Source organism: Mirounga leonina, unplaced genomic scaffold (assembly GCF_011800145.1).
Source record: "Mirounga leonina isolate KUSES-001 unplaced genomic scaffold, KU_Mleo_1.0 Mir_127, whole genome shotgun sequence".
Classification (NCBI taxonomy): Eukaryota; Metazoa; Chordata; class Mammalia; order Carnivora; family Phocidae; genus Mirounga; species Mirounga leonina.
The window spans coordinates 44,567,047-44,589,644 of NW_023270316.1; the positions used below are offsets into that span (position 1 = coordinate 44,567,047).

Consider the following 22,598-nt stretch of genomic DNA (forward strand, 5'->3'; position numbering starts at 1 on the left):
GATCCCGGGACTCCGGGATCATGACCTGAGCCGAAGGCAGTCGCTTAACCAACTGAGCCACCCAGGCGCCCTCAAATAAATAAATCTTAAAAAAAAAAAAAGAAAAGAGAACTAGGATTCTTTACTTATCAAATATTTATGTCAAATATAATGGGATCAATTATGACTTTAAAAAAATGAAGCATATTACAGTATAACTATATTCCAGTAAAGAGCTATAACCACATCAAACAAAATTCTGGGAGGAAAGTTTGTGTGAAAAACTGTATATCAAAAGAACAACTTTCCTATAATCATTAAGGAATTGATATATACGCAATGTACTCTTTTTAAACTCCATAATTTTAATAGCTTTTTGGGAAAGAAGAAATATATTTAATGTGAACTATGCAAAATGCATTAATTTCAGAAGCATTAAAAGTGATTTTTTTAAAAATGTATCTTAGCACATAGGAAATACTAAAGAATAGCAACAGTCACATTTATTGAATGCTTTTAGTGAAGGAAAATTTGATCTGTGCCATGCAGGATTCTAAATGTTTTAAAGATTATCGATTTAATTCTCCAGCAACCATATGAAGTGGGTACCATTATTATCCCCTTTTCATAGATGAAGAAAAGTAAGGCACAAAAAAAAAATTAAGTAACCTATCCAAGGTTGTCAGCAGTATATGCTTCCGGGCTGTCTGGTTCCAGAGCTTGTGCTCTTGGATCCTATAAGCAACGGATGATAGAAAGACATTGCAGGAAGAACAGTTAAAATTCAGTAAGTCTCTTATACTTCAAATTTAAATAGGAAAGCAGTGTTAGCTAAACTTCTAATGAATAAAGGAAAGTATTTCAATCTCACTGATTAAGAAAAGTCTGTCTAAGCAACAAATTCATGAACAAAAATTTCTTATCAAAGTCTAAAATCAATTAAATAACTATAGAAAACACCTATTTCAAATAAGCAAGAAAGTTAAATAATTAAAAGAAAACCATTTGGCTGTTAGAACATGATGGATTGTGTGTGTGTATATATAAATACATATGATCCAAAGAAAAAAATGATTTTTTACTAAGTAGACTGAAGAATGAAAACTAACAAAAATATTAATCCTTGAACCACTGATTTATCCTCTGATCTTTACCTGCATTCCTCAGAAGTGGCCTTTAGCCCAACTAACATAACTAACTCTGCTATAATGCAAAGTGTTGTGTTCAGTTGTTACACTATTGAGAAGAAAAGGAAGAGGGAGAAAAGGGTAGTCTGTTAGCAAGAACTGTCAAGGAGAGGGCGTCTGGGTGGGCTCAGTCGGTTAAGCGTCTGCCTTAGGCTCAGGTCATGATCCTGGAGTCCTGGGAGTCCTGGGATCCAATCCTGCATCCTGCACTGGGCTCTCTGCTCAGCAGGGAGTCAGCTTCTCCCTCTTCCTTCTCAGCTCCCCCCCCGCCCCCGACTCATGTCTTTCTTTCTCTCAAATAAAAAAAAAAAAAGAATTGTCAAGGAGATTAAGAAAAAGAACATACGAGCAAAATGTGTCAGCTGAAGACTCTGTAAGTTACTGCGGCATTTCTACTGATGAAATATACAAGAAGAATGTCAAAAGTTTGTTGAATTAGTTACCTTATATGAAAAGACAATAATGATTATGAGTAACCTAAATAGAACATACTGACAAGAAATAAGAGAAATTTATAATGATTTAGTTTCTTACTTCTTTGCTCTTTGCAACTTCCGCAATAGCAGCAGTCCTTTGCTTTTCAAATTCATCATTATCATTTGTCGGTTTGACAGGCATTGTAACTTGCAATGTCTTTCTTCGGTCAAGTTCTCTACTATCCACTTGGACATGAGATATGCACTTCTGGTAATAATAAATAAAAATAAAACACTTCAGTATTTCCAAAAGTGATTCAAGTTTTTCATAAGAAAGTTAATACCTCAAAAGAAATATTTGTGTCAGTGACAACAACTGAGAGCTCATAAAAATATAATTCTTTCCCACAGATTAAAAAAAAGGTAGAAAATTGATTAAATTAACTTTTAAATAAATGTAACTGGTAAATAAAATGTAAAGCTACATAAAAATGTGGCCATCTAAAATAGGGCACATATTTAAAACATACATTGAACCATTCTAGGTTGCATTCTAGGATAATGACTTGAAATTATTCTAAATTTCAAGCAGTCTATACTACTGTACAAGAAGAGGTAAGTTCAGTTTTTTATTAAGAGTTTGATTTTTGTATTATGCCAAAATATGCATATGAAGATTATTTTAAGTAGTATGGTTATTTTAAATATAAAGAGCTGTCTCTGAACTTATAAACCAAAAACTAAAAACATACCTGCTCTCTCAATCAGGCCACAAAAGTTTTTGATTTTTAGTTTCATAAGATAAATTAAGAAAGCTGTCACTGCCTAAAAATAAGCCCCAAGTTCTGTTCTCCCTTCCAATCCTAGCAGTAAAAATCCTATAAAATGAACCTTGTCTCAATTTAATAATAAAAAAAGGAAAACATGCTCTCAAACAAATATATTAAACAAATACAGATTTTCAGCAATGTAAGTATATCCTGTCGATACCAGAACACACCCAGCATTATCTATCTTTAACCCATGCATGAGGCTAAGATAAACTGAAAGAATTTTTCAGAATGGACTTCATAAAAAATAATATTATTGAAACTATAACTTTTATAATATTTCCTAATTTAAAAAACTAAAAAAAAACACTATTCATAATCCTGAAAATAATTAGATTATAAGTCTCTCTAAGCAATTCATGAGAGAAATATTATCACCAAAATGTTTAAGAGGAAAGCAAATTCTTGCAAACATGTATTTATTAGATTCAAATACAAACTATTAGACTGTTTATGCTCTGTTTCCATTCTGAATGTTTATTACATTGGTAGAAGAGAAAATGGCAGCAACATGGATCAGACTATTGGGCATCATGCCTCCTTTCATCTTGACCATGCCTGGCTCCAAAGCATGGTAAAAGTGGCATATTTTTAAAGTATTTTCAAAATAGCCATGATGCAAGAATGACTTTAATTTTGAGTTGACTCTACAAAAAGATTTTTGGAAAGCATGCCAGTCAACTGCCTGTACCCATTTATCTGCTGACCAACCAGAGGTCTTTTTCACACCAAAAAAACCAAACCAAACCAAACCAAACCAAACCAAAACAAAAAAACAACTACTGTTATGCAATAGCTCTGTTTCCCACCTGTTGTGGAACTCATATTCACTCTGCACTAGCACTCTACAAGAAAAATAAAGAGCAAGCACAAAGGCAGATTACCAACAGCTGGTGCCATCAAGAAGCAAAGAGAAAGCTGCCACAGGCATTATTCTCAGACTCAGCAGGGATAAAGTAGGGAAAGGCTGCAGGAGACTGTTGTGAATACAATTTGATGCTGAGTACAATAGGGAAGACCCAATATACCTGCCAGCCAAGGCGTTACCTCAATGTAACATTTTGCAGAGGCTGGGTTGAAAAATAGGAAGTAGAACACTTTTAGCTTTTATGAGAGAAGGATCAGGGCTGCTGTGGTTAAAAAAATAAACACCAAATAGAAATGAAATTAAGTTCTCGCCTGAGGTGGGTATTTGGATCAAGGCAGAAGAACAGAATCCAGGAGAGGACAGCTGGGACAACAGGCCCTACTGAAGTGCAGTGAGGCCTCTGTGTTCTCACCTTTATGTCTCATCCTTCTGTTGACACTTTTATTTTCTCTCTCACTCTTGTGTTTCTACTGACAAAGTGGGAAATTACAGCATACATTTGTCTTCTTTCTTTTGAATTTCTCTCTCTCAAAAAAAAAAAAAGTCCCCCATCCTATCTTAATTAGTTCTAAGTTGCTGCTCTTCAGGTGTGCCTCTTAATTGCTTCAATCTTTGGGTTAATAGCTCTTGAGAAAAGAATCTACACCAATAATTTAATTAAAGAAAAAACTCCACAATTATTAAATTTCTGTGTTTAATATATTTCCATATAACTCCCATGACCTCTAAATGAATAGTTCAGCACAAAACTAAACACAGTTTGAATACAAATGAAAAACAATTTTTTGCTGATTAAAATTCATCTGCCAACATGAAAGTCATTACCTGTCCAAAAGGCACAAAAGGAGGTGGTCCACCTTCAGTTCCAATATTACTTCTACTGTGTTTTGACAAGCTCTGTGAGAAAAGTGAGTCACAAAACAGAAATTACACCATTTACAATGTACCAGGAATCCACTTACTTTAGTAGATTATACAGAACAGGAAAAAAAGCCTTCTATAAATTATTTCAAACTACATAAAATGTTTTATGTAATTAGGCTAATAATTAGGCAAAGGTTCTCCCCCCACCTCCCCATACTAAACTATACATTCAAATACAATTTTCAAAGTACCTACCAACATGCTCCCATAAAAAGAAAACAGTTAAAAAAAAAAACCTCCTCAACAAGGGGTAAATTCAAGACAACAAACATTGGTAACAAGAATTTCACTTTAAAGCATATTAAAACTATAATCTGACAGACAAATATTACCTGGAAATGATCTTCAAAATAAATTTTTAGACATAAAAACTATTAGCAAACAACATACTTGTGTTATTGTGATAAAATAAATATATATATATAATTTGGTCTTCTTCCCCAGTTCCTGGAACAGAGCTCCTAAAACCCTTGGAATTTCCTGAGTGATAGGGGTGAGAGGAGCATCTTCTGTTACTCATAATAAGCTTCTTTGAGGTTACCTGAGTTCATGCTAATAAGGTGACTATTGCTGGGCCCCCAGATAGTTCCAGGATCCGGGCTGGTTGCTAGAGGCACTACTAATGTGATTAGAAGGTAGGAGACTGAGTTAATCACCAATGTCCAGTGGTTTAGTCAATCATGCCGATATAATGAGCCTCCAGAGAAACCCTAAACAATGAGGTTCAGAGAGTTTCCAGGCTGGTGAACATATCCATGTGCTGGGACGGTAGAACACACCCAATTCTATAGGGTCAGAAGTTCCTATGCTAGGGACCCTTCTAGATCTTGTATTTCTTCATCTGGCTGTTCATTTGTGTCTTTTATAATATCCGTTATCATAAACCTGTAATAGCAAGTAAAGCATTTCCCTGAATTCTGTGAGCCATATAGCAAATTATCAAACCTGAGCAGGGGGTCATGAGAATCCCCAATTTGTAACCACATTGGACGGAAGTGTGGGCAACCTGGGGACCCACTATTTGCAATTGGCATCTGAAGTGGTGGAGCAGTCTTGTGAGATTGAGTCCTTAAGCTGTGGGGTCTGTACTAACTCTGGGTAGTGTCAGAATTGAATTAAATTTTAGGACATGCACATGGTGTCTACACAGAAGCGGAGAATTGCTTGGTGTGGAAAATACACACATTTGGTGTCAAAGTGTTGTGACTAGCAACAGTTCATAGGAATACTTAACAATAAAAGTGATTTCTAATTATTTAAAGAGATCATATTTTTCTAGTTTATGATATGGAGGTTACTTTTAATTATAGTAAAATTCCCTTAATAAAGTCTTGTCTTACAAATCAATGTATACTTTGAAGAAGTAATCAGCCCATTGTTCTTTAATAAAAATAAGCTTCCAAACCCTACTGATTTTAGTTTCCTTTTTTCCCCTCTCATATTTAAGACTAGAAAGATAACAACATATTATAAAAATGGGAAAAAAAAGATCCTCCTAGCAAAACAATTTCTCACATCATAATGTCCTTCAAAAACATCATAAGGAATCTTCTGAAGGACTCCTTTCAGTCATCTATTCCTATTTGTTTTGTTTTTGAGGTATTAACATGTCTGTTAAGCACTAGTTGTCATTTAATACATCTTTTCAGCTTTAAAATTTTTTGTGCATATTTAATAATTATCATTAGAAAATGTTATGTTTAAAATATGCTGTTAAACAGTGGGTGGAAAGAAGTTTTAAAAACCATCATGTGCACTTTTCAAACATATTCTAGAGTTCCTGAATTATGTAGAGAATACTATGCATTTTAGGTAATTTATATAAAGAATGCTAGACTAGGGGTGCCTGGGAGGCTCAGGTGGTTAAGCATCCGACTCTTGATTTCAGCAGGTCATGATCTCAGGATCATGAGATGGAGCACCGCGTAGAGCGCCGAGTAGAGCTCCGCACTCAGTGGGGAGTCCGCTTGAGTTTTTCTCCCTCTGCCCCTCTCCCCCCTTTCAAGCCCTCGCTCTTTCTCTCTTGAATAAATAAGTAAAATGTTTTAAAAAAGAATGTTAAGACTAAAGGCAGTAGTACCATTCAGTTGATTAAGCAAAGAGTAATTTAAACCATATAGGAATGTCATATTTCCTTACAAGCTATACTTAAGATTTTAACCTATTTAAAAAAACAGCAAATGGGGCGCCTGGGTGGCTCAGTTGGTTAAGCGACTGCCTTCGACTTAGGTCATGATCCTGGAGTCCCGGGATGGAGTCCCGCATCGGGCTCCCTGCTCGGCAGGGAGTCTGCTTCTCCCTCTGACCCTCCTCCCTCTCATGCTCTCTGTCTCTCATTCTCTCTGTCTCAAATAAAAAAAAAAAAAATTAAAAAAAACAGCAAATGGATACAATTATCGAGGGGTCCTTTTCTCAGCTTCAGTTTAGATATAAGAATAGGATTATTTAAACACCAATCATTTCAATTTATACTATAACTTCCTCAAAAAGCTCACATAAGCTGCTAATAATACCATCTCTCAATACACATCATATAATTTAAAACATAGGATTTAACTTCTCATCCTGATGGATATACAAAAGTCAGACTTCATCTCCCTCTATAAACAAGTAGGAATCTGGACAACATGTAAGAAACAACTGTTTTAAGACACAGGACAATAAGTAGTGTCGGACTATAATCCATGAAAGAAAGAGAAAAAACAAAACAAAACAAAACAGATGAGCTCTGCATTTCTGCTCAGTAACATGATGCAGACAGAGTGCAGAGAGCCAAGTTGAGAAAATGAATTTCACAGTTCAGGCAGGCTGAAGCAACTAGAAGTTATAGGGCAGAGTTTTGTAAAAGAGGGACCTGTAGAGAAAAGAGGCTCTAGAAACCAACATTTGAATTCCCTGAAGTCATTGCTGAGAACCAGAATGAGCAAAAACAACAGCAAGTTTTAAGCTTCCATTTATAATAGCATCAGAAAGAATAAAATACTTGGGGATAAACTTAAGTAAAGAAACCTATACACTGAGGGCGCCTGGGTGGCTCAGTTGGTTAAGCGACTGCCTTCGGCTCAGGTCATGATCCTGGAGTCCCAGGATCGAGTCCCGCATCGGGCTCCTTGCTCGGCAGGGAGTCTGCTTCTCCCTCTGACCCTCCCCCCTCTCATGCTCTCTCTCTCTCTATCTCATTCTCTCTCAAATAAATAAATAAAATCTTAAAAAAAAAAAAAAGAAAAAAAAAAAAGAAACCTATACACTGAAAACTACAAAAAATGCTAAAAGAAATTAAAGATGATACCAATAAATGTAAAGATAACTTGTGGTCATGGATTGAAAGAATTAATATTGTTAAGATGTCAATACTATTCAAAGTGGTCTAGAGATTCAATGCAATTCCCATCAAAATCCCAAGAAGTTTTTTTTTGCAGATATAGAAAAATTCATCCTACAATTCATATGAAATCTCAAGGGACCCTGAATAGCCATAACTATCCTAAAAAGGCCTCACACTTTTCAATTATACAAATTACTATAATCAAAATAGCGTTGTACTGGCATAAAGATAGACATATGGAACAAAAGAATAAAGAACCCAGAAATAAACCCTTGCTTGCATATATGGTCAAATGATTTCTGATGAGGGTGGACAAGACCATTCATTGGGGAAAGGAGAGAAATAGTGCTGAGAAAATGGGTATCCACATGCAAAACAATGAAATTGGACCCTTAACTTGTATCATATACAAACATTAATTTAAGTTGGATCAAATACCTAAATTCAAATCCATAAAACTCTTAAAAGAAAACACAGAAGCAAAGTTTCATGACACTGGATTTAGCAATGATTTCTTAGATACAACACCAAAAGCACAGGCAACAAAAGAAAAAATCATGAAATTAAACTTCACCAAAATTAAAAACTTCTGTCCACCAAAGGATACTACTGACAGAGTCAAAAGGCAACCCATAGAATATGAAAAAAATATTTGTAAGTTATACAGCTGATAAAGAATTGATATCCAGAAAATACCAAGAACTCATATGACAAAAAACTATAAACAAACCAGCTAAAAAATGGATAAAGGACTTAAACACTTCTCCAAAGAAGATATACAAATGGCCTATGAAAGGCTACTAAATATCACTAAGCATTAGGGAAATGCAAATCAAAACCACAATGAGATTCCACTTCACACTGATTAAGATGATTATTATAAAAAATAAAATAAAATAAAAAGGATTGGCAAGGATGTGGAGAAATTAGATCTCTTGTGCACTGCTGGTGGGAATATAAAATGGTGCAATCACTGTTGAAAACAATATGGCAGTTACTCAAAAGATTAAACATAGAATTACTATATGACCCAGCAATCCTACTTCTGGTTATATGCCCAAAAGAAATGAAAGCAGAAACCTGAACAGATATTTGCACAATCATGTCCATAGCAGCATTGTTCATAATTAGCCAAAAAGTAGAAACAACCCTAATGTCCATCAATAGATGAATGAGGAAAATGCTGTGTGTATGTGCATATACACATAGATACACACACACACACACACACAATGGCATACCATTCAGCCTTAAAAAGTCAGGCAATTCTGACACATTCTACAATGGGGATGAACCTTGAAAACATTAAGCTAAGTGAAATAAGCCAGACACTAAAGGACAAATATCATATGATGCCAGTTATATGAAGTACCTAGAGTAGTTGAATTCATAGACAAAGTAGAATGGTGACTACCAGAGACTACGGGTGGCTGTAGGGGGTTGCAAAGTTATTTCATGGGTACAGAGTTAAAGTTTTGGAAGACAAAAATTCTAGAGATGGATGGCTGTGATGGTTGGATTAACAATATAAATGTATTTAATGCCTCTGAATTTTACACTTAAAATGGTTAAAATGTCAAATTTTATGTTATGTATACATTACCATACATACATACCAAAGAAAAAAAACTCAGATCTGCCATGGGAACAGGGTGAGGGACACGAAAATGTTACAGAAACTATATCACTTTGTAAATTACATCTGGTTCAGAACTCTCTAGAACTTGTCTTTGCCCAACATACAAAACATTTTGAGGTTTGAGTTCTTCGTTTCGTCACCTATCACCAATTTGTTATAGCTATAACACCTGCACATGGTTTAAATACTGCCCAATGTCCCCTATTTATTTTACAGAACAGTTAGGGTCCTCTTTCAAAATTAACTCTATGGTTTATGGTTTCTATGTGTACACCTGATTTCTATGTGTACCACCTGCTAGATGCTTGTAAAGTAATTGAAAATTCTCCATGGTTTCTACATTATTGTGGTTACCAAATCAAAACGGGAACAACTACAAAACCAAAGAGAACTATAACCATATTAAGATGTTTTTAAACGCTTTTTAATGTAAATTTTTATTGCCTCCTAACAAGAAAAATAATACAGCTTTCAGGAAACAAAATGCAAACAAAATATAATAAAACATTACAAAGACAACTATCAAACTACGAATAATCAGTGTGTGTGTGTGTGTGTGTGTGTGTGTGTGTTTTAGGGGTAAGGAAGTTTCTAGGAACATTTAACTGACTTTACAGTTAGTGAAGTAGTTCTGGCTGGGGTTGGGTAAGTAATATAAGGTACTGGTCTGACTTGAGAACATCTTAAGACATTTTTTAAAAATCTCTAATAATAAACAGTTTATTAACTTGTGAAAAGAACTATATGAAATGGGTGGGATTTCTCTAAGAGATTCAAAGTTCATAAATTTGGCTGTTTCTGTAAAACTATCAAGCCACTTCTGAATTACTTGCTTTTGTAACATTTTAACTAAACAGTGCAGTTATGGAACATTATCTTATACTGCATAGCACTGCAGACCTAAGTGTAGCACATTAGTATAATAAGTAATGAATACTAAGGAATAAAAAATGTGCCTAAATTTCTTTATCTATTTACCGCCCAAACAGAGGCACTTTCAAACTAAGAAAATAGAAAAGAATAATGTATCATAAAATAGCAAAAGCTTCTATTGCTAGGCCCCTTGGCTCATTCTAGGTAACAGGCAAAATTTGAGGATAGCACAAGAACATCAATTTTAGCAAAGAGTAATTAGTTTTATGTGTTTTGTAACTCACTCATTCCACAATCATTTGTTATAATGTTTTTTGCATGTAAAGATCAGGGCTCTGCTTCAGAGATACCTGAAGTCTCAGATCTATCACCTATTAGCTCTGTAATCATAAAATAAGTTATTTAACAGTTCCTTAGGTCCATTTTCTATGGACATAATACTCCCTCATAAGACTGTTAGGAGGATTACATGGTATACTGATGTAAGAGGCCCAGCACAATACTACAGACTGTTCAACAAATATTCATGAAATTGAACAAAAGCACAAACAATTCTGACCCCAAAAAGTTTGCAATCTATTAAAGGAGATAATTAAACATAATTTTAGTGTTGGTAAAAAGTAATATGCTTCTTGATACAAATAAAATGTTCCAAGAATTCCATAAGGAAGAACTACTTCAGTTGGTAAAGAAGCAAGCATTTGACCAGGGTCTAAAAGCATGGGGACAACTTGGCCGTGCAGGGGAAAGAGAACAAGATAAATGATATAAATGTGGGAAAAGCCTCTTTTCCCCAAAAGTATAACTGAGGGAAGCACAGAGAATCAAAGAAAGAGTAAGTAGTTCCATTTGGCCAGAACAAAATCCATGTAAAATAATTTAGAAAGTTAAAAAGGAAAACTGGAACCAGAACTAGATTGTAAACAGCCTTGAATGCCAAATTAAGGCATTTGAAATAAAAGCAGGGGTGATGTGTTCTGAGTGATGCTGAAGGAAGATAATCTTGAAGAAATAAATAAAATAAATTAGAAGATGAAGAAAGTATATATGGAGAGACCAGTGAAAAGGCTACTGCAATAGTCCAGGCGAGAGATGCAAAACACTTAAACTAAAATAATCAAGTTGTGAATATTTTAAAAAATTTAAAAAATGAGCAAAAAAAAAGACAAACTATAGCAACAGCAACAGACCTGGAGAGCAAGAGACCAATTTAAGATCTGACTGCAGTGGATCAACAGAAGTGGTTGCTGGAAGCAAACTAGAGACAAAATCACTAGATAACCTAGGTGACTAGGAGGATGAAGATATTGCTAATATAAATGAGGAAAACAACTGAAGTGCCTAGGAAGACAAGGCAATAAGAATCTCTCCATTAATGTGAAATTCTATATATACAACTTGCTTTCAGTTATATGTATGTGTGGTTGTACATGAGACAAATAGACATAGATTATATTCATATATATTCACAAACACTGGTTTTTTGCAGAATTATACACAGATATATTATACGTAGTTTATTAATGGTATCTTGGGAGTTTTGAAAACTTGTCAGTAAAGAATTACTTTTTAAAATATGTAATAAAATGTGGTAAATACTGAAAAATGACATCTGCTCAAGACAAAGAATATACTTAAACAAAGGTAGATAGTTTTCTGTAAAGATCACTGTGTTCCATTTGATTTAATCTGACACAAAATAGTAGTTTTACTGTTCATTATGGGAAGATCTCCTTAAAATACAGAATGCCATAAAAAAAAGTGCAGTTTTTTTAAAAGTTCAACCATTTTTCTTAGTTTACACTTACTCTTTGTAACTCCCATTTCTCAATAAGGTGTTCTACTTCACCACCAAGAACTGTGGTGTTAGAGTCATTCAAGAGCAGGAATCCATTTTTTATATCCACAATGCCTGAGAGCTTCACTTTAGTTCCAGGTGGTGTGTTCAGGCTAAAGCAAACCAAAGCAAAAAAAAAAAAAAGAGAGAGAGAGAGTTAAAACACACTGAAACTCCTTCCCCGAACTTGAATTCAGTTCTGAACCTGGTCAAGCTCTTCAAAACACATACATAAACTTTTTTTTCAGGAAACTGGCTATATAGTGCGAATACATTACCTATAGGGAAGAGGTCAGAAGACGAGGTCCAAGGCTGTCACTTTTTACCTTACTAACAAATGAACTTCAGTTTCCCCATTAAAAAAACAAACAAACAAACAAACATGGACAATAAAAATCACACCTCACAAACTTGTAGTAAAGATAAACAGAACAGAAGATATGGAAGTACCTTCCCATGCCATACACGGCATGCTGTACAAATGGAAGACTTGCCATTTTCCCCTGAGCTTTGACTATGCATTGCAAAGATATACTATGTGCAAATTAAATTTCAATACACAAAAAGATATCTGACCAGTAATAATCCTAGAAATTTTACATCTATATGAGCTACCATAATCCATACAAACAATGCTTCTTTTTGTTAACCATCTAGTTAAAGATCAAATGAGAATTATTTACTTTAAAGTTTAATTTAATTTAATTTAATCTTAAAAGAACTTGTCTGTAATAGGCTAAATATTATCAAACTTAGGGAAAACAGTACACGATGACCCCTTTTACAAAAACCAGAGACAAAATGTTTATCCCCCTACCAACTGTTTGTTAAAAGAAACGGTAGAAGGAACCATTTCATTACTGAGAATTATTCTAAAATAAAAGCACAGATACTGAGTCCCACCCCTTCTCTCTGCACATGCAGCAAGGGACAAAGTACTCTAAATAGGAGTAAAGACTATTCTCATACACTTAGGACAAATTAGAAAATCAGGCTGAAAGGGCTTCACATGGTCCACATTTTTAAAGCTCAGGATATTCACCATGTGCTGATATATGCAACAGCAAAATCAGTGAAGGCATTGATATCACTGGTCTGTTTTGAAGAAAGATAGCTTTAAAACAGTATTAACAAGAAGAAATAGAACACTCTTGTTTTTAAAGCCTCAAAGATCTCATAGAAAGTAAGACATTATCTGGTAAAAACTATTCTGAAGACCCCAAGCTTTGTCATCACATGTAACTCATAGAACAAATAGTCATAAACAGCTGTGCCTAACCTAACCCTTAAGCAGAGAGCTCTGTGGTAGCAAATAACAATATCAGACTTCAGTATCAGCAACAATTGAATACAGTTACACTAAGTGAGTAAGTTTTTCCCAATTTCAGGCAATCAGCAGATTGAGATTTTCATAACTCTGTATCATCATTTAAGGATTAAAAGAAAGTTTCAACTACAGGATGCTATACTCTTTAAAGAAACTATTATAATTACTGAATTGTATCATTTACATAAAACTTATTCTTCAAAACCATTTTTAGCCAATAATTTCTTACAAATTGGTGAAATTGGAAAATGCAATGAAAATCTAGAAACAGAAATTAGCAATGAAACTACATAAGAACTTAAAAGACTGGATGCAAATTACAGGGACATTTAAGTTGTGATAATATAACTTTAAAAGCTAATCCGAAAACAAATGATAACTAATTTTTGTATAAAATGACTGTACCTTTCTCAAACTCTCCCTAATAGGATAAGAGGAAAAAGTTGTCAAATTATTTGAAGATGTACTTAAAATTTCATTAGGATAACTGATAAAAAATCCCACTCACCACATTAAATGATAGTTCTATTCCCACAAAAAGATAAATATGTGTTAAAATTCTAACATAATTTTTAATACATCACCTTCAGGGCCCTAACTAACCCTTATTCAGAGAGCATATTTGGGTTTAATTATTATTTTTATTGGCACCCCAAAGTGCCTCTACTCTCTCTTCAATGCAATTTTAAAAAAACTATAACAAGACAAATAAACACAAAAACAGTGAGAAGTGGGTGTTTAAAAGTTGAAGCCAGTCAGGAAGTAGAACAGAAGAGCTGAAAAAGCACCCCAGAGAAATGCATTGTCCACTGAAGGTAACACAGTCCATATTAGATCCTGGTGTATCCTCTCTAGTGAGTTACTCTACTTTGCTTCTAAGATAACCACCAACCAATATTACTTCAATAAAAGTCTCCCCAAATGTTCACATGTAAAAACAGTTCTGCAGGCCGTTGCTTTTACAGCAACAAAAGCAGACATGCTACTTCAATGGTGAGTCAGTGAGCAAATGGTAGTATTTTTTTTTCAATTGTCAAATTGCAATAAATTCAACAAAAGAAGACAGTTAAACTTTCTGGACGACCTTGTGTTTTCATTTAGCTCAGAGAAATACACAGCAGTAAAATCAGAGAGGGTGCCATTACAAGGCAAATCTTTCTGAGTCATTTATGAACTCCTTTGTAGGGGGTTTGACTGAATTTGTCAGAGGAGAGCTTCCTCCACAAAAGCAGGAACCCTTCCACTCTTCAAAAAGACAACAGGGGCACCTGGGTGGCTCAGACGGGTAAGCGTCCAACTCCTGATGTCAGCTGAGGTCTTGATCTCAGGGTTGTGAGTTCTAGCCCTGCACTCCATGCTCAGCATGGAGCCTACTTAAAAAAAAAAAAAAAAAAGACAACATAATACAAAATCAACAAAACCTGCTTTGTATATAAAAATCAGTATTTTAGACAAACGTTTATCTTCTAAGGAAGGAAATTCCTTTCCCAGAGGCAAATACAGGTTGAAGGAAGAATAAAAAAGAAGGGAAATTACTGAGCATGGCTTGGAGGCCTCAACCTATCACATTTCTTCCCACATACCACCATCCCAAATTGCCAAAGCTCTTCAGGACACCACGTCTCTGCATGTGCTATTCCCCCCTCACCATTCTCGAAATACCTATTCATATTTTAAGTCTTATTCCTGGCTCCCCCCAGCAGAGTTAATTTTCTAGACTCCTAATCTTTTTTTATTTCCTTTTTTTTTTTTAAAGATTTTATGTATTCATTTGTCAGCGCGCGCGAGAGCAGCAGGCAGAGGGAGAGGCAGGCTTTCCGCCGAGCAGGGAGCCTGATGCGGGGCTCGATACCAGGACCCTGGGATCATGACCTGAGCCGAAGGCAAACGCTTAAGGACTGAGCCACCCAGGCACCCCGACTCCTAATCCTTTTAGTTGACATATTTATTATAACTTATATGCCTATGTGCCTACCTCATTAGCAGAAGAGCTATTTGGGGGCAAAATCTAAACTCATACATTGCTGGTAGAAATGTAAATTGGTCCAACCACTATGGAAAGCAATATGAAGATTCCTCAAAAAACTAAAAACAGATCTACCATACAATCCAGCAATTCCACTTCTGGTATACACCCAAAGGAAATGAAGGATTTTGACCAGAAATATGTACTCTCATGTTTACTGCAACATTATTCACAACAGCCAAGATATGGAAACCACTCGAATGAATGGATAAAAAAGATGTGGTACATATACACAATGGAATATTATTCAGCATGAGAAAGGAGAATATCCTTCCATTTGCAACAACATGAATGGACCTTAAACAATTATGCTAAGCAAGATAATTCAGACAGAGAAAGACTATATCATTTATATGTGGAATCCAAATAAAAATAAGTTAAACCTGTAAAAAGAGAATAAAATGGTGACTGCCAGGAAATGGTGGGGAGAGATAAGATTAAAGGTGTTTAACAGTACAAATTTGTAATGAGTAGTAAACTAGCCACAGAGATCTAATACACAGTATAATAAAAACAGACAACAATATACTATAATTATGTAATGCGATAAATACTGTTACATTAGGGATCATAATATATAAGGGTATCAAAGTAAAATGTTGTACAATTTAAACTTACACAATGTTACACATCAAATTTATGCAAATAAAAATAAAAACTTCTCATAAAAATAGCCAAAAGAAGAATTTGGAAAATTGTTCCTTATAGTGTTCCTTGTCCTCTCAGAAAGTGGAGTGACACATGTCTCTAGCTTCAATCATTTCCTAGGAAAACTCATTTGTCCATAAAACTTTTCTAGTGTGCTGAACGCAGCTGTCAAAGAAGAAATGGTAACATATTCAGGTAAATTGTTCTTGGAAATTTTTGAATGACCTAAAATTTACTGAAAACAAACAAACAAACAGAAATGATTACTTTTCTTACAAAAACACCTTGAATTTTTTTAAATAATCAACATTTAAGGAAAGAGTAACTCCATTCCTATTTTCCTATACAGATAAAATAGAAATTTAAATTCTTTAATTTCTTTTGAAAAATTGTAACAGGCACTTATAATATTCATTCCTTTTTCTAAAATTCCTAAAACAAAATCCATTTTGAATAGCATCTTCACACTCTGTAACAAATATACAAATTAAAGTGTCAATCACCTTATTTTTGACATATGACTAAATTCCACAGCTGTGCAACCTATATGCCCATCAGTCATCTGCAAACGCAGCATTCTTGGTGCGGCCTGAGATTCTTCGTTGTCCTTGGGTGCAGCAACATTGCGAACTTTTTGAATTTGCAAAACACATGGACCTTCAAGCTGTCAAAACACAAAGGAATAGATATCACTTTCTAGCCATGGCTTTGTTTTTAATTTATTCTGTTTCTCTCGTCTTTAATGGCCATACTTCATGATTTATAATAATTTCAACTAAATAAGGTCAAAAGTGAAATTATATAACACACATCAGGGTTTGGGGGGATTGAAAGATAAAACTTCAAAAGGGTCTTCTGAATTCATTAATTCTGAATGCATTTTCAGAAAGTAATGAGAAAACTTGAGGAAAACAAAGTTGTATTTCTGGATTAAAGGTGTATTAATAGATGTTTTTAGTATTATGTGCTCTAAATTATTCACATGCACCCCTCCCCATCTTCTCCCATGGAATTAAGGGACATGGAATTAAAGAATTTAGTAATTTTTTAAGGGACATCAACTTTACAGCACCAGTTGGAAGGAGTGTTTACTGTTTAAAAACATCAGGTTTAAAGTACACCCTCTTCTGTCATTAATGAAGAATACAATACTCCAAAATTTAAACCATATAAAGTTCAAAAAGTGTGAGCTGTATTTAATTTATTTTCACATTATCTTTTTAAGTAAATTTAAATCTAATGCTGTATTACATGCCTGGCACTAAAGAGAAGAAATGCTCTCTCTGGCCACATTTCAATCAAAGCCAAAAATAAAACTGATGGACTAAACAGCTCTTAAAAATTTTATATAATAAAGTGCCCAGGATATAATTGGGAAATGCTGGCAAAATCTGTTTACATGGCTGAAAAATAACTTTGTCACAAAGTCATATTTTCCACATTATAAAATATTATACCTTTCAGTAGTATCATACCTCCAAAGGGAAAAAAAAGGCTAATTTTTTGTTACATGGTATTAAGTAAAATCTTTCTGTGCATATTAATGTAATTTATATTTTCAGCAAAGAAAAATGTGAAATGATTGACAAACATTTATACTTAATTTCTTGAGTAAGCATGTCCCAAGTTAACAAATTTCTACTTCATATTTACCAGTATTTTGCCTATAGAGGAATAATTTTGTTGTAAATTTAGTCCTAAAGAATATAATTAGAAAAAAGAGACTAAAATTTCATCTAATTTTCAGTTATTAAAAAAAAAATTCCAAGTTAAAACAAGTCCAAAATCTTTTTTTTTTTTAAGATTTTATTTATTTATTTGACAGAGAAAGACACACTGAGAGAGGGAACATAAGCAGGGGGAGTGGGAGAGGGAGAAGCAGGTTTCCTGCTGAGCAGGGAGTCCGATGTGGGGCTCGATCCCAGAACCCTGAGATCATGACCTGAACCGAAGGCAGACGCTTAACGACTGAGCCACCCAGGCGCCCCAAAACAAGTCCAAAATCTTTAACAAGTACAGATAAACTGTGAATTCAGGATGAACCTTTCCTTTTGCTTTGTTAATGCCATTAAAATAAGGACATTTAAATGAAACCACTGGCAGGTTATAGTTATTATAATGTTTATCATTCTCTTTATTTTACTACTCCTAATATTTTTAGCTTAGACATTGATGAATATACAGCTTGTGCTGTCCAATATGGCCCACCACCCATATGCAACTACTTAAATTTATATTTAAATTAATTAAAATTAAATGAAATTTAAAATTCGACTCGTGAGTAACATTAGCTATATTTCAAATGTTCTGTATCTGGAAAACACAGATATAAACTGTCTACCTCACTACAAAAAGTTCTATTAGACCATCAGTGATCTAATCTATGTGTTCCAAAGTGAGACTCACGCATCCTAGGGAGAGCACATCCATCGAATTGTGACAGGAAAACTTTTGCTTCTGTTTAATTCTTACTAAGAAAAAAAATTAAACTTTCCTAGTATTTCTTATCCAGCATGACAAGGGCACCCTAACTTGGTCATATGAAATACAGATCACAATGTATCTTTATGGAATCGGGAGTTCTACATCCCATGAGGGTTGACAGGACACCTTTGCTGGTTTTGTTTGCTTTCAATGTGTTGTAATAAACTGCCTTTTATTTGTGTGCAGTTCAGTGGATATATAGATTATATTACCTAGTTTTAACCATTAATGATAACAAAATAGACAAGTATAAACCTATGTTAAGATTCTACCAAAGAGGGCGCCTGGGTGGCTCAGTTGGTTAAGTGACTGCCTTCGGCTCAGGTCATGATCCTGGAGTCCCTGGATCAAGTCCCACATCGGGCTCCCTGCTCGGCGGGGAGTCTGCTTCTCCCTTTGACCCTCCCCGCTCTCATGTGCTCTCTCATTCTCTCTCTCAAATATATAAAAAATCTTAAAAAAAAAAAAAGATTCTACCAAAGAAACATAAATAGAAGATAATGTCAATGACACACAGGGTTCATCTACATCCTAGTTGACCATGCGTACAAAACGCTGGGGAATGCTAGGAAATAAGACCTGTCCCTGGCTCCTAATATTTCCTAGCAAGCAACAAGTTTACTTATTTAATTACTCCCTCCTGGCCTCTCTAGTCCTTTTAGTGGATTGAATAGTGACCCCTCCAAAAGATACATCTACCTGGAACCTGTAAAGTAACCTTATTTGGGAAAAAGGACTTAGCATACATAACTGAGGTCAGGATCTAAAGATGAGATCATCCTGAATTAGGATGGGCTGGAAATCCCATGATGAGTGTCCTAACAAGATAAGGGGACATAAACACACAGTATAAATACACACAGAAAGATGCAGGCTATAAAAGCCATGTGGAGATGGAGGCAAAAATTGGAGTTTCACAGCTACAAGGCAAGGAATGTCAAAGACTGCCCACAGCTACCAGAAGTTAGGAAAGAGTCATGAAACAGATTTTCCCTCAAGCCTCCAAAAGGAACCAAACCTGCTAACACATTGATTTTAGACTTCTGGCCTACAGGACTGTGAGAGAATAAATTTCTGTGCTTCATGCCACCAAGTTTGTGGTAATTTGTTGCAGGAACCTTAGGAAACTAATATACCTGCTCATGGAATGACTTATCTGGTTGGGAAGAATACACTGTATATACTGGGTTCATTCTCCCCCTTCTTTTTCTTGAGATCTAGCTAGGGACTCTGAGGTGGGAGGTACTGACTCAGGCTCTTCACTGGATTGACACTACCATGAAGGAGTGTGTTAAGTCTGCCTGGTTTGTGGCTCAGTGGGTCCATAAACCACATCTTTCAAAGTAATTCTCATCAATAATAAAGTTGACATTTTGGCCCATATCTCCCATGCTTTACTTCTCAATTGATTCAAAAGCAAAGTGGAAAAGGAGGCACTATTTATTAGACTTTTCTTAGAAGAGTTTACAATCTTTTCATAGTCACTTCTCAATGTGAATCATCAAGCCTTAATATTTGTGATTCCACAATTCAGAAATGTTCTATAAGCAAGCCAACAGATATAATGAATGTTTTCATTATTATGTTTACAAAATTCAGTTTATTATACTCTGTAGTAAACAAAATACATAAGTATAGGACCTAAATAAAACACAAATAGTAGAATAAAGTGCTATAGTTCTAACATTATAAATCCTAACTCTAAACCCTGAATCTAAAATCATCTAAAGGTGGGGCACCCGGGTGACTCAGTCAGTTGGGCATCCAACTCTCGATTTTGGTTCAAATCAGGATCTCAGGGTCATGAGATCAAGCCCAGCTTTGGGCTCCACGCTCAGTGGGGAATCTGCTTTCCCCTCTCCCTCAGCCTCCCAACCCCCCACTCGTGCTCTCTCTTTTTCTCTCTCTCTAAAATAAATAAATAAATCTTAATAAAATCATCTAAAGGCATCCACACTACTGAATGAATATTAACCTCAAAATCTGTGCCCAACTAGTGTCAAGGGCAATCCCAAAGTAAAATAAGATATAAATTTTAAATGAAAATTAAAAAAAAAAAAGATTAATCTTTACCCAAGATTTCTTCTTCTTTTTTGGGGGGGAGGGGCAGAGAGAGAGAGAGAGAATCTTAAGCAGGCTCCATGCCCAGCATGGAGCCCAACGTGGGGCTTGATCTCATGACCCCGAGATCATGACCTGAGCCAAAATCAAGAGTTGCATGCTTAACTGACTGAGCCACCCGGGCGTCCCACCCATTTCTTTAATGTCTGATTTTCTCTTTTGCATGAGTAATAAGGAACAAGTAAAAGAAATTACCGTAAAAAGTTTAAATAAGTAAGAAGAATTCATCATTGTCTCTCCAGGTAAAGATTTCTCATCATAATAAATGATATAAAATATCTGCCAGAAATATTATCTGAGGCCAAAAAAATTCACCCAGGCTTCATTCCTTCCTCTCCTTAGAAAGATGGACACCTCTGTCATCTGAACTCCTAACCAATCATATAAACTGATATGCAATACCAGATATAAATGGCTCTATTAGTTTATTACTTTATTGATCATATTAAATAGCATTCCTGTTTATTAGTGAGACTCTCCAAAGGCTGGATGACATGGAACCAGTTACCTACAGGCTGATCACACCTGGACAACAGATTTTTCTTTAGGACTCTAGAAACCATCCAAATTTAGACAGTCTATGATACTATGAAATATCTGCTAGCCATTTCTTTTTATAATCTTATCAATTTCCTTGAGAAATAAATTTCCTCCATCAATACCTAACAACATAAGCACCAGATTCTCCATCAAACCTAAACATAGGGCCTATGAGTATATTAATTATGGAGGATCTATGAGTATGATTAAGTTCTGATCAAATTTCCAATATTACTGCAAAGTGGGTTAAAATGAACAGACTAAAAAGTTTCATCCTCCACAGTCCTTTTAAGTACTTAAAATCATAATTCATTTCATTCTCTATCACTACTTTCAAAGCATTTCCAGTGGTGGCTTCAGTGAGATTTCCTAGCGTTCATTTTTTCATTCACTTATGTCTAGAGAAGTGTTTGACTAGACCATTCACACCTCAACCTTAGGATCTAAGCAACTGGACAAATGATTCCAGAAAGCTGCCTTGGAAGAAGAAAAAGTTGTTCCGCTATGGCTACTTTAAAAGCCTGAAGGACAAGCTTTAAAAATCATTTATGATGCTCTCTTTTTTAACCTACTTCTTTGCCCTGTCAAAACAACTCTTAATATCATTTTAACAAAATTTTATTTTAATAAACATGAGGATAGGGCAGGAAAAGACCACAGGGGAAAAAAGTATGATTTGTCACACCCTGTACTATTTTAAGGATAATATCAGACTCAAGAAAACTAGAATGAAAGACAACTATCTACACACTGTTAGAAATTTCAGAACATTCCCCACATTATCCATTCAGGCATCTATGGTAAATCTCAATTTGGTGGACATTTTCCTCCAGAGAAGACCTATGTGTGCTTCTGGCAATAACAACCCTGAAATTGAGAGAGCCTCAACTTTGGGCTAGTGGAAAGGTAGCAAAACTAACCTTAGCCAAAACCTCAGCTCACTCAGCTCACCCCCATGAGCTCCATGTACCCCTTCTAGAAGAAAGCACAGATGATTCAGGTGCCCAGGATTCCCATATAGAAAGAGCAAGAAACATGAAATCACAAGAAAATATCAAGAGACTCATAAGGAAACAAGCCACAAAGCATGAGAATCATAAAATAAATAAATAAAAAATTAAAAAAGTTAAGTCTCTAAGACCTGGAGAATTTGGAATTATCAAAAATAGACTATAAAATAATAAGCCTGGTCTAGGGAATTTACATAGAATTGTGAACATAATAAGTAGGGAACAAATACTCTTCTCAAGCAAACATGCAACATGTACAAATACATATCAAGCTATAATGTAAGCCTCTATGAAATTTCAAATACAGCTCTCATTCTGTCCAAATTCTCTGATCACAATATAACTAAATGAGAAATCTGTAACAAAAAGAAAGAAAAGGATATTATTTTATGATTAAAACAGGCAACAAATACAACTTAATATAAACTGAAAAGTGTTTAGAACTGAATGATGATGAAAGCGTGTAAAACCTTTGGGATAGTTAAACAGCAGGGGGAGGAAATTAATAGCTTATATTAGAAAAGAGAGAAAAAAACTAATGAGCTAAACTAACAAATTATGAAA

General features: G+C 34.9%; 1 protein-coding gene across 3 annotated transcripts in view; it reads right to left on the reverse strand.

Moving 5' to 3' along the window:
• TDRD3 (tudor domain containing 3) overlaps nt 1–22,598 on the reverse strand; it is a 156,972-nt gene that overhangs the window by 67,900 nt on the left and 66,474 nt on the right. For all 3 annotated transcript variants that reach the window (XM_035003256.1, XM_035003257.1, XM_035003259.1), the window contains exons 4-7: nt 16,383–16,543; nt 11,850–11,991; nt 4,106–4,177; nt 1,701–1,850 (exon numbers count right to left, since the gene is read on the reverse strand). In XM_035003256.1, coding sequence (XP_034859147.1) covers nt 1,701–1,850; nt 4,106–4,177; nt 11,850–11,991; nt 16,383–16,543 — 525 coding nt within the window. The remainder of the gene's footprint in view (nt 1–1,700; nt 1,851–4,105; nt 4,178–11,849; nt 11,992–16,382; nt 16,544–22,598) is intronic.